The 16,486-nt window shown below is 35.1% G+C and overlaps 1 protein-coding gene across 4 annotated transcripts in view; it reads left to right on the forward strand.

The window, feature by feature from the left end:
* SPAST (spastin) overlaps positions 1–15,396 on the forward strand; it is a 94,052-nt gene extending 78,656 nt beyond the window's left edge. For all 4 annotated transcript variants that reach the window (XM_072634125.1, XM_072634124.1, XM_072634123.1 and 1 more), the window contains 5 exons: positions 1,386–1,428; positions 7,203–7,282; positions 11,155–11,225; positions 12,944–12,984; positions 13,895–15,396. In XM_072634125.1, coding sequence (XP_072490226.1) covers positions 1,386–1,428; positions 7,203–7,282; positions 11,155–11,225; positions 12,944–12,984; positions 13,895–14,017 — 358 coding nt within the window. In that variant the 3' untranslated portion in view covers positions 14,018–15,396. The remainder of the gene's footprint in view (positions 1–1,385; positions 1,429–7,202; positions 7,283–11,154; positions 11,226–12,943; positions 12,985–13,894) is intronic.
* The last annotated feature ends 1,090 nt before the right edge of the window (positions 15,397–16,486 follow it).

Here is a 16,486-nt window from a genome sequence, read left to right on the forward strand (position 1 = left end):
GTCACTTTGTACGTGAGGAACATTATTTACACAATAGTAAAATTAAATCTAGCATAATAGAATACTTTATAATAAGATTTGAATTTTCCTCCCAGATGTCTCAATTTCCATAGTTTAGACATATCTGTTCTAATGAAGTCAGTTGATTTTGTGAAAACATGTGAAGTGTAAAACATTATGGGAGAAAGTCAGTTCAATAGGAACAATCTTATAAATGAGAAATCTTCTTTTAGCACCTAAAATTCTTGGGGTGAGAACTTTTAAAGTACATAATGATAAGAGGAGATTCTGCTAGATGGAAACTCTTTTGGGCAGAAGTTCAGTAACTTTTTATGAATTAGTCATACTTACCTCTTGCCAAGAATAAGAGGATAGAAGGGTTTCCTCTAAAACAAGAAGATCAGAGAGCCACCACTTGGAATGATGAAGCAGTTACATATAAAGAATTAACATTATTTTTGAAACATTTTTGTAGCAAAATTGTATAAAATATTTGTACTTAAAAAGTTAACAACCCAGGTGTACAAGTATTTAGGTGTATATTGAACATCTCTTGTTCAAAAAACAAAACAGTTATGCAGAATTAAAGCAGATCATTTGATAGTATATACAACATTCAGCATTCAGTCTCTCACTACTTATCTGTTCTAAACAAAAAAACCATTACAATTAATCATTTTGTCTGCCTTTAAGTATTGTTTTTATTTACATTATTATGGTCATTGTATATAATTTTTCTAGTTATGCCTACTTCACTCTGTCACACAGCTTTTCCTATGCTTCTTTCAATTCTTTATAGTTGTCGTTCTTAAGTGCTAGATTGTTCCATTACACTCATTTTTTATAGTCCAGCCATTCTCTCACTTTGGGGACCTACTTTGTTCACAATTTTTGGCTATCACAAAAGTTCTGTCAATTATTTTATGACAGTATTAAGTAAAATAAATTTAAACAGTAAATGATTTAAAAAAGCACTTCTTTAAAACATTCTATTTTTTTTTAATTCACTTTTATTTTTAGGTTTGCATTCTCTTCCTTCCCCATCCCTTCCTTCACCCTCTGAGAAGGCAAGAAAAGTAAAGACTATTATAAAAACCTATACTCAAAACAAATTCCCACATTGGCCGTGTTTGAAAAAAAAATGCCTCAGTAGCACTCTGAATTCATCATAACCTCTTCTTCTGGAACTGGGTAGCATGTTTCCTCATGAGAACTCTGAAATTGTGTTGATCCAAGTCTCCAAGTCTTTCAAAGTTATATAAAACAATTTTTCTATACAACCTCCTTCAAGTCTTCTCTAAGATGTCTTAAATTTAGACTTTATTTTAAAGTGAATTTAACATTTTAAATCAAATTTTTCTTAATTGTTCAAAACATTTTTTTAGGCGTTTCATCAAACGAGTATATGTGTCTTTACCAAATGAGGAGGTAAGTATATATTTTTACTTCCATTTATACAGCTAGTGCCTCTTTTCTTAAAAAAAAAAAATAATTTCTTAGTTTCAATTAATTTAATTATTATGCCATTGTAGAAGTTGAAAGAGATTCTTTTGAGGGGGGAGGGAATCTTTAATTTAATATCTAAGCGTTTGGTAAGTAAGGTACCTGATTATGTTATATCAAAAGAATAAGATGAATGAGTAGGACAGTTTTTACCCTCAAGGATTTTACATTTTAGTAGGAGAAATTATCTCATGACCAGTACACAAATAGCTAAATGCAATGGTTTGTATCATAAGAATGGTTTTGTATACCATAGGAGTTGAGAGGAAGTAGAGACCACATGTAGCCAGGGTAATCAGAGAAGATTTCATGGAGAATGTGGAATTTGAAATGAATATATAGGCTTTTTTTTGTTTGTTTTTTTTACCAATTACATATCGAAACACCATAAGCTTTTAATTTTAATTATTCTCTTCTTTGGTAACCTCATTCACTCTCATGGTTTAGTTAACACTTTGAGAAAAATTCTTTTATATCTTTTATTTCTAGCTCCAGCCTTTTCCAGAGTTCTAACCTCACATTCCCTAATGCAATCTGAATATCTGTGCTTAAACATCTCAGAAATACCACAAATTCAACAACTAAACTTTATCTCGTTGATTTCCACTACCCCAAATCTGCTAATGTCTCCATTCTCATTGATAAAATTATGCTCCCAGTCACCTATGCTCAAAATTACAATCTTCTTTGGTTCTTTCCTCCCCACCATGTAACACCACTGTGATAACCATAGAAGCTGCTATGAATACTATTTCCAAGCTAGATTTGCAAAATACAATAAACTGTCTTCCTCAGAGGCAAAACCAAAATATTAAATAGAACATCATTATTAGGATGCCAAGAGGTAAGATTTAGCAAGGTATTCATCAGCAATCCAGAGAGTGCCAACATCTTAAGCATTCTTTCTGTTAGGCTTCCCCATAAACAAGTTCCTTCCTCCACTCTTTTTCCATTGGGCAAACTCTTCCCACAGTGGCCTCCATGTGACTCAGGCTCCATGTGTGTCTCAGTATGTATCACTGCTGTGAGCTAGGTCAGAGCTCAAAGCAGGTCACATAGACCTGTTACTGGATGGGGAAGATCTTCCTATTCCATTAACATTACACCCCACTGCCCCATCATCTGTTCCTGTCACTTCCCTGATTCTGTTAATTCTACCTGTGCAGTAATTCTCATCTACTCCTTCCTTTCCACTTCACCATCCTAATTCAGACCATCACCACTTTTTAACTGCTCTATTGTAATAGATTACTTGACTGGTATTTCTATTTCTGGTCATCCTTTATACTCCAGTACTTGTAATGTTCTTTATTTTCTATTCAGATCACATCACTTTCACGTTCAAAAACCTTCAGAGCTTTTACAATCTAGTTTCAGTCTATATTGCCTCCCTTTACTTACACTACTCCACTTCTCCACCTCAGATTCCATTTAAACATGGTGGATTTGGAGTCAGGAAGACTTGGCTTTGAATCACACCTCAAGATATTTCATAGCTGTATGACCTTAGGCAAGTCAGTTAGCCTCTGATTCTTGATTTATTCAACTGTAATGTAGGGATGCCGTTAGTACCTGCCTCACACAGTTGTTATAAGGATCAAATGACAAAATGTAAAACACTTTACAAACCTTAAAGCTTTCTGTAAGTGCCTGCTATGTTTTATCTCTCTTTTTTCCCATCTCTGTGCCTTTGTTTAGCTGATACCCAGTGCCTGGAAGTCTTCCCATTATTATCCCTACTTTCTAATTCTTCCCTTCTTTCAGGTTCAACCTTGGGCATACTCTCCTGAAAGATGATCTCTATGGTCCCCATTCACATGTTCTGTGTCTGGAAATGACCTTTCCCTCCTGTACTTCCTTGTAGCATATAATTTGAATGTTTTCTTTCTGCTTATATTTTAGTTTGTATTTACTTATATACTTGTCTCCTTTTTCAAGCTGGTAACTTGCAAGCTAGTTGATGGCTAATTTCTTCTTTGTATTCTAGTGCCTTGGTGCATGACATTCATTCATTTATTAAACGATGGTTCAGTTGAATATGAAGGGCTAGAGAGAGGGAGGTTTTGAGCCTGCATGATGAGGAGCGTAGTAACTCACTTAACAGAAAAGAGGGCTAAATATGTGTGAATGTAAGAAAAAAGCTAGACTGAAGGGAGAAATATGTCATTCAGTTCAAGCATTTATTAAGGGTTTACTGTGTACCAGTCACTGTGCCTCACTGAGCGCTACACGTACAAAGAAAGAGAAAAATGTAGTCTCCATTCTCAAAAAGCTTCTGTTGTATGGAGAGACAAAATGCATGTAATTTTATCTGTACAAGAAATATGTAGAACAGAAGGAAGGTAAACTTAGAGGAGAAAGGCGTTAGCTGAAGGAGGTGAGTGTGAGATGAAGAGGGGGAAGGAACGGCCTCTTGCAAAAGTGGGATTTGAGCTGAGTTTTGAAGAGATCTATGGAAATGAGGACACAGAAGTGAGCAGAGAGGATTTCAGAAATGGGGGACGGTCAAGACAAAGACAAGGAGATTAGAGACTGGAGATAAAGGGTCATGTTCCAGAATCAGCAAGTAGGGCAGCATAGGTAGATTGGATGGTACAGAAGGGGAGTCTAGTGTGAGAAGACTTGAAATGTAGGAAATGTTAAGGGCCGTTAAAGTATAAACATAGGATTTTATATTTGATCCTAGGGATAATAGGGAGCCACTAGAGGATATAGAATAGGGTTGGATAATGATTTAGTCAGATCCATGCTTTAGGAAGATCACTGTGGCAGCTGAGTGGAAGTTAACTTGGAGCAGGGAGAGAATGGAGGCAGGAAGACCTATAGAAGACTATTATAATACTCCAGCAAAGGGGAGTAAGAGGCTGTATGAGGGTGGTTGCTGTGTGAATGGGTGAAGTAGATGTATGTGAAAGATGTGAAGGTGCAGGTGGCAACATTTGACAATAGATTGACTATGTGACATTAGTTTGAAGAAGTTGATGGCAACAAGGTTTCCAGGCTTCCTTTACATAACCCTACTCTTCATTTGAATTGTAACCTCTAATCCCTTAATCCCTCAATTCTTTCTCAGACCATCTGCCCTACACTAGCCACTCTCTCCTCTCCTCCCCATCTCAGTTCAACTCTATTGTCCTCCTAGCCCCCTTATCATATTGCTGCCCATGCTCCACAGCAGAGTGTCTCTGCCAAACCTTTGTATCCCTCCTTAGATCTCCCATGGCTACCCCTCCCCTGTCCTTTTAGCTGAGAACTTTGTCCCATATTTTATAGAAGGAAATTGAAAGCATTCACCATGAGCTCCTTCTTCCTTATCTTTTGTCATTTTTTGTGTTCTGCCATTATCTGCTCTTTCGTCCCTGTCTCATGTGATGAGACTTACTCCTTTACCAAAGCTAATCCTTCTGCCTGTTCAAGTGATCTCATTGCATCCCATCTCCTCCAGCATTATGTGACTCTTTCGTCATCCCTACTCTATCACTTTTTTCTTTTTTTAATGTCTGTTTACTTAAAATTAAATATTTCCCCATTACATTTAGCATTTTTTTAGCATAGATTTTTTTTTTAATTTGAGTTTCAAATTCTTTCTGTTCTCACCCCTTCCCCACTCTTTGAGAAGGCAAGCAATGTGATACTAATTTTACATGTGAAGTCATGCAAAATATAGTTCCATATTAGCCATGTTGCAGAAGAAAATAAATACACAGTTAAAAACGTATGCTACAGTCTGCATTCAGAATTTATCAGTTTTCTTCCTGGATGTGGATAACATTTTTCACCATGAATCCTTTGGAATTGTCTTGAGTTTTTACTATTGATCGTCATTAAAATATTTTTGTTACTATCGGTCACTTATTTTCAATCTCTCCCTGTCTATTGACTCATTTCCTATTGCTACAAATATCCATTTCTACCCATCCTAAAAAAGCCGTCAATTGATCCTTCCATCTCTGTTATCACATCTGTTCTGTCCTTTGTAGCTAAACTCTTCAAAAAGATCTTTGACAATAGGTGCCTTCATTTTTTCTTTCCTCTCTCCTTATCCCCATATAATCTTGTTTTTGACCTTATCATCTCACTACTCTCTCCAAAGTTAGTAATTATCTTTAAGTTTCCAAATCTAATGACCTTTTCTCAATCCTTGTTCTCCTTGACTTCTCTTCATCTTTTGATGCTCTTCGTCACTCCTTCCTCCTTGAAAATCTCTCCTTTCTAGGACACCACCTTCTCCCAGTGTTTCTATTTTTCTGACCACTCTTTCTCTGTCTCCTTTGCTGGATCCTTATCCAGATTATATTTTCCAACCATAAGTGTCCTTTAGGATTCTATTCTGGGCCCTCTTCTTTACTTGGTAACCTCATCAGCTCCTATGGATTTAATTACCATTTCTTTGCTGATGATTTTCAAATCTGCCTTTCTTGCCCCAATCTCTTTGCTGACCTCCAGTCTCACATCTCCAACTGTCTAACACCTCAAAATGGATATCCAGTAGATATCTTAAACTCATTATGTTCAAAATAGACTCATTATCTTTCCCCCAAACCCTCCACCACCCCTGTCTTCTTTGTTACTGTAGAGGGCAACACAATCCTCCAAGTCTGTCAGATTCACAATCTTAGAGTCATCCTGGATTCCTTACTGTGACACACATGCACATACGCCTTAACTAGTCTGTTGCCAAGTCCTGTGGTTATCACCTTTGCAACATCCTTCAAATATGCCCCCTTTTCACATCTGATGCTACCACCATTCTAGTCCAGGCCCTCATTGCCTCATGTCTAGATTATTGCAATAATATGCTACTGGGTCAGCCTGCCTCAAGTCTTTCCCCACTCCAATCCATCTTCCATTCAGCCACTAAAATTATTTTCCTGAAGGTCAGGTCCAATATGTCAGCCCTGTACTCAGTAAACTCCAGTTGATTCCTGTTGTCTCCAGGAGCAAATACAAAATCCTCTGTTTATCATTCAAAGCCCTTCGTAACCCTGCCCCCTCCTACCTTTCCAGTCGTCTTTTCCTCACTCCCCTGACAGACATTCTTTGATCCAATGACATTGGCCTCCTGGCCGTTCCAGGAACAGGAGTGTCTTGACTCGAAGCATTTTCCCCTGCTGTACTTCATGCCTGGAATACTCTCCCCTCCTCCATTTAGTCTGTCAACCTCCCTGGCTTCCTTTAAGTTCCAACCAAAATTCCTCCTTCAACCTTCCCCAGTCCCTCTTATTTCCAGTGCCTTCCCTCAGTTAATTATTTTTTAGTTATTTGTTTGTGTTTGTTTTGTTTGTATTGCTTTGTATTTGTTTGTATGTGATCTTCCCCATTAAATTATAAGTTCTTTGAAGGCAGTGACATTCTTTTGCCTCTTTTTGTTATTCCTAGTCTAGCACAGTTCCTGGCATGTAGCAAATGCTTAATAAATACTTTTTGATTGATCCATCGATGCCCTCAACAGTAATAGGAGAGCTGGGAAGAGAAGACAGTTTTGTGAAAAAAGATAATAACTTGTTTTGAATATGTTAAATTTAAGATGTCTTTCAAGATACCAGTTCAAAATGTCCAGTAAATAGCTGATGATGTGGGATTGGAACTCAAAAGAGAGCTATAGGTATAGAGATCTGAGAATCATCTGAATAGATACTTGTTTTGTAAGATGATTTTAAGCTGATGATCTTTGTGACATTTTTCTTCTCATTTTTCAGACTAGACTACTTTTACTAAAAAATCTATTAAGCAAACAAGGAAGCCCATTGACCCAAAAAGAGCTAGCTCAGCTAGCTAGGTAAGTAATTTTGTTTGGATTACTTGAGCATTTTTGTGAAGAAGTGGTTTTCTCTTTGATTTAAGTAAGCTTTATGATAAGGAGGTGCAAATTTCTATATAATGTAAAATCTCTACCTGAATATTTCTATCTTCTGAAAAGGAATATGTTTTGTATGACCTGATTGTAATGGATCTAAGATCTAAATTGTTCAATTTATATTTTTCTCCCAGGGCTCTGTTTTGGATACTCTGTTATCTTTTTCCTTTGTAGTAGAGTCTGCACTGTTTTTTTTGGTGAGGTCATCAACTCCTATGCATTCAATTGTCATTTATAATCTGTTTGTCCAGCCCTAATCTTCATCACATCTCCAAATCCCTAGTGAACATCTCAGACTGGATAAGCTATACATATCTTAAAAACTGAACTCATTATCTTTCTCTTCTTCCCCCTTCCTCCCCAACCTCCTTTTCCTAAAATCTCTGTGGACATCAGCATCTCAGTCACCCAGGCTCAAACCTTGAGTGATGTATTTGACTACACACACACACAACATGCACGCACACACCCTCTCTTGCCTGCATCCTCTCTGACACTGCCACCTGTTGTTGACCCTCATCTCTTTGCATTCAGACTACCAATATTCTTCTGCTTTGCCTCCCTTCTTTGTCTCTCCCCACTCCTTTCCATCCTACATTCAACTGCTAAATTGTTCTTAATGCACTGTTCTTACCATGTAACCCTTTTATTCAGTAAACTCCAGTAGCTCCGTGTCCCCTCTAGGATCAAATAGAAAATTCTCTGGCTTTCAAAGCCTTTCATAATTTGACTTTTCTTCTGCCTCTCTAATCTTCTTATTCCTTATTCATCCCCACATACTTTGAGATCCTGTGACATTGGTGTCTTTGCTATTCCTTGAATATGATATTTCATGTCCTGACTTTATGGAGTTTCATTGGTTGTCCTCTAGAATTGTCTCCTCATCTAAACCTCCTAGTTTTTCTGTTTTCCTTCAAGTCCCAGCTAAAATTTCGCCTTCTTCAAGAAGCTGTAATCCAGTACCCCTTACTAGTAGTGTCTTCCTTCTGTTGACTTATCTGCAGTTTATCATGTCTAGGTTTTGTTTGTATATAGTTATTTTCATGTAGTCATTAGGCTGAGCTTCTTTAGAACAAGGACATTTTGTTATTGTTTTTGCCTTTTTTTCCTCAGTCCTTAGCATGGTGCCTTACATGTAGTAGATGCTAAAGAAATGTTTGTTAACTTACAGACTGACTGTTAGACAAATTCAGAACTTGTTGAATGTTGTCAGCTTGAAAAAAGGTGTAATAGCATGCTGTAAGGAGCTATTCATGACTGTATTATTCAACATTTCTACCAGTGATGTGCATAAAAGAATAATTGTCAAATTCAAATGACGTGCAAATGACACAAAGCTGGAAGCAGTAACCCACACTTTGAATGAATGACATAGGATCCAAACAGAGCTTAGTAGGCTAAAAAGATGGGTCAGATCTGAACTGTTTATTTAAAAGAAATAAACTTAAAGTACATTTGTGAAGTTCATTTGTTTGAACCTAGGTATATAATATGGCAGATGCATAAAATAACTCATTTCTTTTGAAAAACATCTGGAAGTTTTATTGAACCTGACAGCTTAGTGTAAGTTCTAGGTGACATAGAAGCACAAAATGCTATTGCAGTTTTGGGCTGCATTAGCAGTGACCTTTATTCTACCTTGGTTAGATTATATTTAAAGTATTGTATTCAGTCCTGCACACCACATTTTAGGAAGAATATTAAGTTAAAGAGTTTCTTTAGGAAGTCAAACCAGGGTGATATGGAGACTAGAGATTGTGACAAAGGAGGGTAGATTGAAGGAACTGTCAGAAAGAGGATGTAGGGAGAATGGTATCAGTTTTCAAGTATTTAAGGGGTTGTCATTAGAAAAGAAATTTGATTTATTCTGCTTGACCTCAGAGTACAGAACTAGGAACAATGCGTAGAGGTTGCAGAGAAACAGATTTAAAGTGGACTTAAGGAAATCTTTGAAATGACAAATATGAAGAACATAGGAAATTCCTATCAACTAGTAACAAGCAAAATAAGCGAAATCAGAAGAACAGTGTACATTATTTATACAGTAAGGTAAAGGAAAAAATCACTAACAGGATGCCAAACTCTGAGTAACTCTGAGAACTAATGATATTCCTTTAGAACAGATAATGAAACTTTCCTCCCCGTTTATGAAAAAGGGCTGCGGGATTCCTAGGGCAGAATATATATATAGTTAGATGCACTCTCTGTAACAGATGTTGATGTTTAACTGTTTTCTTTGTTATAAGAAAGTGTTCAATGGTGGGAGTAGTGCGAGCAGAGGAACTGAGAAGAGAATATTTCCCAAAAATGACTAATATAAAGACAAAAGGCATTAATAAAACTTTTTCTCTGAAAAAAATTAGCTCCTCAAAAGTGAAATAAATGGTCTGGCTCTGGAAGGAGTGGTTTTTTCCTTACTCTAGAGGTACTGGAGCAAAGGCTGGATAACGACTTGTTGAGGAACTCACTGAGACAATTCTTGTTCAGGTCTAGATTAGAATATATGGTTAATGAGATTCCTTCCAATTTTGAAAATTTATGCAAATTTCGATAGCCTTATATGCACCTTTTTTTCCTTATATGCATGTAGCATGTCAGTTTTATCCCATTTAACTGGCTCTATGGTTTCTCTTCATTTCTTTTACATTAGTTTCTTGGTTCTCTGTGAAAATGTTATTTCATAAGAATATTAAAGGTTTCAATGCGCACACTCACTTTTTGAACAATCTGCCATTTACTTAACTCTCCACTTAGAATGCCACCTGGTCTTTATTTTAATCACTGAAAAGTCCTATTAGATTAACATGCATATATACATACATACACACACACATACACCTGACAACTAGGTGAGTGAGACACACACAGACAGACACAGACACACACACACACAGACACACATAGAGACACAGACAGACACATACAAACACACACAGACACACATAGACACACACGGAGACACAGACACACAGACAGACAGAGACACACACACACACACACACACACACCTGACAACTAGGTGAGTGACTGTTGCTTTTCAGTCATAGTTATAGTCTTATGGGTAAAGAGTCAAATACTGGGACAAATTGAAATTACTCTTTTTGAAAAAGTCTACTGCTTATAATGTTCATCATTCTATTTTTTGGCACAGTACATAGGGAATGAGTAAGTGAATCAAATTTAAACACCTTCAGATAAAGTGAGAAGAAAATGAAATATTTTCATTTATTTTTAAACTTTGAACAAATGTGATTTATTTTTTATAATTACATAGATAGTACCCACTCAAATTGTTTCCATGTCTTGATAAGTGACATATAGCAGAAGTGCTTTATTGATCTGGTTACCACACATTTTTCTTAATAGCTTTTTATATCTCAGCCTTCGTGCTCTGAGCTGCACTTCCCTTGGATTTTCTACCAAGACATTCCCATGTTGATATACCTTTCCTAATCTTCAGGCTGTGTCCTTGTCCCTCTTCCCTAGGCTCATTGTGAAGGTAGCAGTTAATTTTTGTTAATATATCTGTTGTTAATGTTCTAATGAATTGCATTGGTTGAAAGATTTCACCCTTCCCTGTAAACACAAATTGCAGGATCTTTCAGAAGGTAGAAAGAGATACATTAACCTAAAGTAAAGCCAACGTGGAAGATTTTTTTTTTTTGGCAGGTGGAGCTTATGATCATGCCTTGTAAGCACCTGTTTTTCATAGAGTGTGCCAAGCTTACCATCATTAAGATTTAATATTTCCAATGGTATAAGTGTTCTGGTGTTTTTCTTTCCCTTTCTCCAAGAATGACTGAAGGTTACTCAGGAAGTGATTTAACGGCACTTGCAAAAGATGCAGCCCTGGGTCCCATACGAGGTAGGTGATAAACAGATATGTTCCTTTTCTGTCTATTTTATTCTGTCTTTGGAGAGTCATCTTGTAAATATTTTGCTATCAACAGTTATGGGCACCAAAAGCATTTAAAATAGGAGATTTCCAATAATAGACTTTTTCTCAAGTGGAATTGCTTGCAAAGACAGAGTTTGCATTGCCATGACTAGAAAATGTGAAATAAAGTAGTTTCTAAACAGTACCTTGTTTTTTAATTGAAAAACAAAGGGAGGCCACAAGAAGATAAAACATTAACATGAACATTCCAGTAGTAAAAAGAAACAAAGGATTCTTCTTTCTTCATTTTCTGGATTGGGAGAGATATAATCATGTTGTTCTGATAGCCATCTTTTTGACTTCCTGGCATAATTCCTTTCCCCATCCAGGACACACCTATTTGTTCTATTTTCCATTAGAATGTAAGCTCCTTGTCAGCAAGTAACTGTTCAGTATTTAATTAATGTTCATCATTCATCATGTGGATGTCAAGAGGAAACCTCCCCTTTACCTTATTGCCAACTCTAGTAATGTCTTCTGGATACTTTGATCATAACCTTCAGAGGATATGCTTTCCTATTCAACCACTGCTTTTACTCCCATCATCAGGATTGAGTGAATTTCTTCATCCTGTGATAGAAGGAGCTACCTTTGAACTAATACACAGCCATAAGAGTAAAACTGCCCTTTATTACTTCTAGACTCTTCAGACCTCCTCCACATGCTGAAGAGATTTTGAGACTTGAATCATGGTGCTTGACTCAGTAGTGCTAGTTTTGATTGGTGGCTTCTCCCCTCCGTATTTAATTATAGATTTCTAGTAATTTTCAGTTGCTAGAAAATGGCTTTAATTGATTTGGAACAAGATGGCTTAGTACTAAGTGCTTATAAACCTTCCACTGTAGTAGACATAATTAGAACATTAGTAGTAATCCTGTTCAGCCAAATTTTTTTTTGAAACAATTTTTTAAAAAACTATATATATGACTAGTCATAGGTAAATTTATGGATAGGTTTTAGGAACTGGTCTTGTGATTACATTAATATATAAGTCCTCAGGGGGATTATACCCAAGCATGGGAAGACTTCCCCTATCAGAACTGCTGGGTGAGAACAATTTATTCCCATGGTCATGAAGGCAGCTGAAGCAAGTGCTGTGGAGTGCTTACAGAGCTTGGTCATACATGAAGGACACCAAGTGGTCATTCACTGTGTTATGGGCCATCACTGTTTAGCTTGACTTTTGTCTTGCCATTGGACTTCAGTAACTGTGGATGAGAGTGAGGCTGACAGATTTGTGTCTTTCAAACTTATGAACATGTTAAGAAATTCTCTCCCAACTATTCTACTCAAGCCTTGTCACAGTAGAACCAAGATCGCTGGCAAAGATAAGTCATTTATATTTTTTAAACATTTTTTGCTATTTTGAAACAAATTAGAACAATATTTGAATGGTTGCCCATATGACTGACAAATTGTAATCTCCAGAATTAATAAGAAAGGAATAACAATATACTGTTCTTCAGCATTGTGCATTCAAAGTTATTCAGCAAAGGAATTATTCTTTTCAGCATTTTGAAGGATTTTATGTATTGGTAAAATTATAATGTATCTTATCGAACATATACTTATAAATATTCTTGTATTTTATTATTCAACAGAAACCCTAGTTTCATTTCTTACAGAAAATTTTTTCTATTTTGTAGAACTGAAACCAGAACAAGTGAAGAATATGTCTGCCAGTGAGGTATACTGCTTTATAATTCCTTTTATATTTAAAATAAAAAGTCAGATAACTTATCTGAATTATTTTGTATTACTTTTTTTTTATCAAGTGAGGCAAAATTTGGTTTGTTTCCCTTAAGAATTCTACTAGAAAGTATTTTTATACAGTAGACTTTACATAGTCAGAATATCATCTTAGCTAATTTTAGAAAGGGTGTGCTCATGAGACAGGCCACTGATGATTTTCTTTTTTTTTTCTGCTGCTACAACTTTAAATAAGCAGATTACTAAAGTAAGGAAGTATTGTAGTCTGTTTTGATGGAAGGAAGAAGTACACAGAAATTTTTTGAAGCACTGAAGTAATAAAGATAGGGTCCTTTCAAATTTTATTCTTTTGCATAAGGATCTCATATGAAAAACATAAATAATTGTATTTAGGAAGCTATACTTTATTATAATAGCTTGATTATATAACTTTCCATGAACTTACAACAATTTTCCTTTCAAAATCCCTCTTAAGTAGGTAATATGAGGAAATTAGAAGTTCAGAATTACCAATATCCCTTCTAAGAACCTTCCATGCTGCCCCCTACATTTTTTCAATGTCCAAGTCGACCTTTATAATGATCTTTAAAATTATAGGTGGGCACAAAAGTGCTTCAGCTTCTCTTATAGATGTGCCCTCACTTTAAGAAACATAAAAATTCATAGTTCATTTTATGTAGTAAATTCCCTTTGTATGTTTAAAATATTAATAAAACATGATTTTTATACAATAATTTGAAGAATGGTGGATAAGGTAAAATATATCTCTTTGTAGGATTAATGGACAGAATGAATAATTTTAGTCTTGGATATACATGCTAAAGAAAATTTTTGATAATTCTGCATGTATTTATAAAAATGCTCTGTTCTTATTCTTTGAAATACAGATGAGAAATATTCGATTATCTGACTTCACTGAGTCCTTGAAAAAGATAAAGCGCAGTGTGAGCCCTCAAACACTGGAAGCATATATCCGTTGGAACAAGGACTTTGGAGATACTACAGTTTAAAGAAGTACTTTTGTGAAACTGAGATTATGTTTACCTACCAAGAAGGAAAAACATTATTTGCAAGGAGCAGCTGGTTTAAACTGCTGAAATTTGGCCTAAGTTTATGGGATCTTACAGATTCTCACAGCTATTTGTGCACTAAACTTGAAACTGAACCAGAAAGCAAATTTGAATAAAAACATACAATGTGAATAGAACACTTTTGCTGTTTAAGGCATCCTTGCCTTTATAGTCAGGTTTCCTTGCTGGGTATTGTAAATTAGAGCACAATAAAAAGTGATGAAGATCTTCTAGCAGTTTAATCATGGTGTGAATAATAATTTGTATATGTTGTTACAGATGAAAGTATTCCAGAGACATTGAATGGTAGAAGGCACCAGCACCTTTGGTCTTCTGTCTTCTAACTTTTTTTCCCCTCAGAACACATTTTTTTCTTTCCTCTATCCCACAGTTGTCTTAACTACAACATCTAATTGGAATGCCAAATGCTGTAAGTTTATTTTATTTCTCAAAATTCAGTCCAGTGTGCCAAATGAAATTTGTTCCCTATGCAACAAGAACAGGAAAGAGCATTCTCAATATTAGGTTTTTTTAGTTGTGTAAATCTTTAAATATATTATTAAGCACTCGGGTTCCCCCAACCTTGGATTTTTTTTCTGTTATACTGTTGCCAAATGATTAATCAGTTTGATAGCAACAAAACTCCAGTAAAACTAAGCAGTAACTCCTACTTTTTCACACAACTTGTAGCCCAGTTCATATGTGGAGTACAATATTTTTTTTCCTCTTAATATATTTGTAAAGACTTGGTTACTTTGCTTTCCCATGGTTCTAATTCGTTTTCTCCTAGAATCAATCTATTTAAAAGAGCCAATATTAACTACTGTTACAATTGTTTAGAAGGGAAGAAAAAGGGTAAGTTATTGACTAAAGAATTTCTAATTTTTTGCTTCTTTCAGACTGTTTACAGGAATACTTATAAGCCAGCAAGACTACCATCCTTATTTCTTACTAGTGATTAATCTATTCAACCAAGCTTTAAAATAAGAGGTTATTGGGTTTTTTATACATTGCGTACAGTAACATTTTATAGGTTTCATGTGCTCACTTTGTATGCTAAAAGTCCTAGACCCAGCTAATCTGCTTTTTTTTAAATATATGTAACTGTTTCATGTTTGTATAAATATGCCTGGATTTTTAATTATGAAAATGAAATTGTAGTAAATAGAAACTCTTAAATCATGATCTATTAAATATTGTAATAAAGGGAAATGGATATTTGCCCTTAGTTTACTTGTTAAAATTTTGTTTACAGCATTATCTGTGGTGCTTATATGCTATTGTTACAACTGGAGAGAATAAATTTGTAGTAAGAAGTATCATACTTGGTTTAGAAAAAATGTCGAGAGAATATGTGTGTGTGTGTGTACGTGTACACATGTATGAGCATACATGTTAAAAATAAGAATTCATCCCACTAGATAAAATTTTCATATTGAAACACTTTTTCCATTAATTTTTCTAAAACATTTTCTCTTATAATCCTTTACCTAAAAGTAGATGATAAATGGTTCCTTTAGATGGTAAATGGGCATTAGCTATTTGTAGCCAGACCTTAGCTTGCTGTCCTGTGTTTTGGACAATATAATTATATGAATTATAAATTGAAAAAGCCAATATTTTTAACATATCAGCTATTAATTTGGAATTGTTTCATTATAATACACCCATTTTCTCACTAGCATAAAGAACAGATGTATTCTTATTACACAGTTATCTTAAATTTTTAAAAAAGCTTCCAAAGGAAATTTCATTTATTTTCTATAACATCATAGTATAACATCAGCCTCAGTATTCTAAACAATAAGTAATAGAAACTGAATCTTATATTAAGACATTTTTGATGATGAAAGCTCATCAAATTAATTTTTACATTTTGATTGTAACTTTTAAGAGGTAATTAATTAGCATTGGTTTCCTAGGGCAAAGAGCTCTTAGCACTTTGGAAAACAAACCAGTCATTTGAAAGGATCTTTGCTTTCATTTTCATTTTTTAATTGTTTTAAGTATCTTAAAATTACTTTACTTAGATTTGGGTTGAACAATTTATTTTAATGTAAGTGAAGCTTAATTTTGAATTTTTAAGTGTTTAATGGTAGTTTCAGGACACTCATAACCAAATGTATTTTTGGATATATGGATATGGTATGGATATACCTTTTAGTGTAGCTCCAACCCCATACTTTCTTGCTGTCCTTAATGATTCTTGTCTTTGTCATTCCAATAAGTTGCAATGGGGGTGGATATGTGTTAATGGTAGGTAACACATCTACCTAACTATATCATACAACCATACTTTGAGCTCCAGAAAAATGATCAAGAATTCATCCTTTAAATACATATTATGAATATTTGCATTTTACAAAAACTGTTATGGGAAAATGGACTACTTTGGACTTTCGTTTGTTA

This window comes from Notamacropus eugenii, chromosome 1 (assembly GCF_028372415.1).
Source record: "Notamacropus eugenii isolate mMacEug1 chromosome 1, mMacEug1.pri_v2, whole genome shotgun sequence".
Taxonomy (NCBI): domain Eukaryota; kingdom Metazoa; phylum Chordata; class Mammalia; order Diprotodontia; family Macropodidae; genus Notamacropus; species Notamacropus eugenii.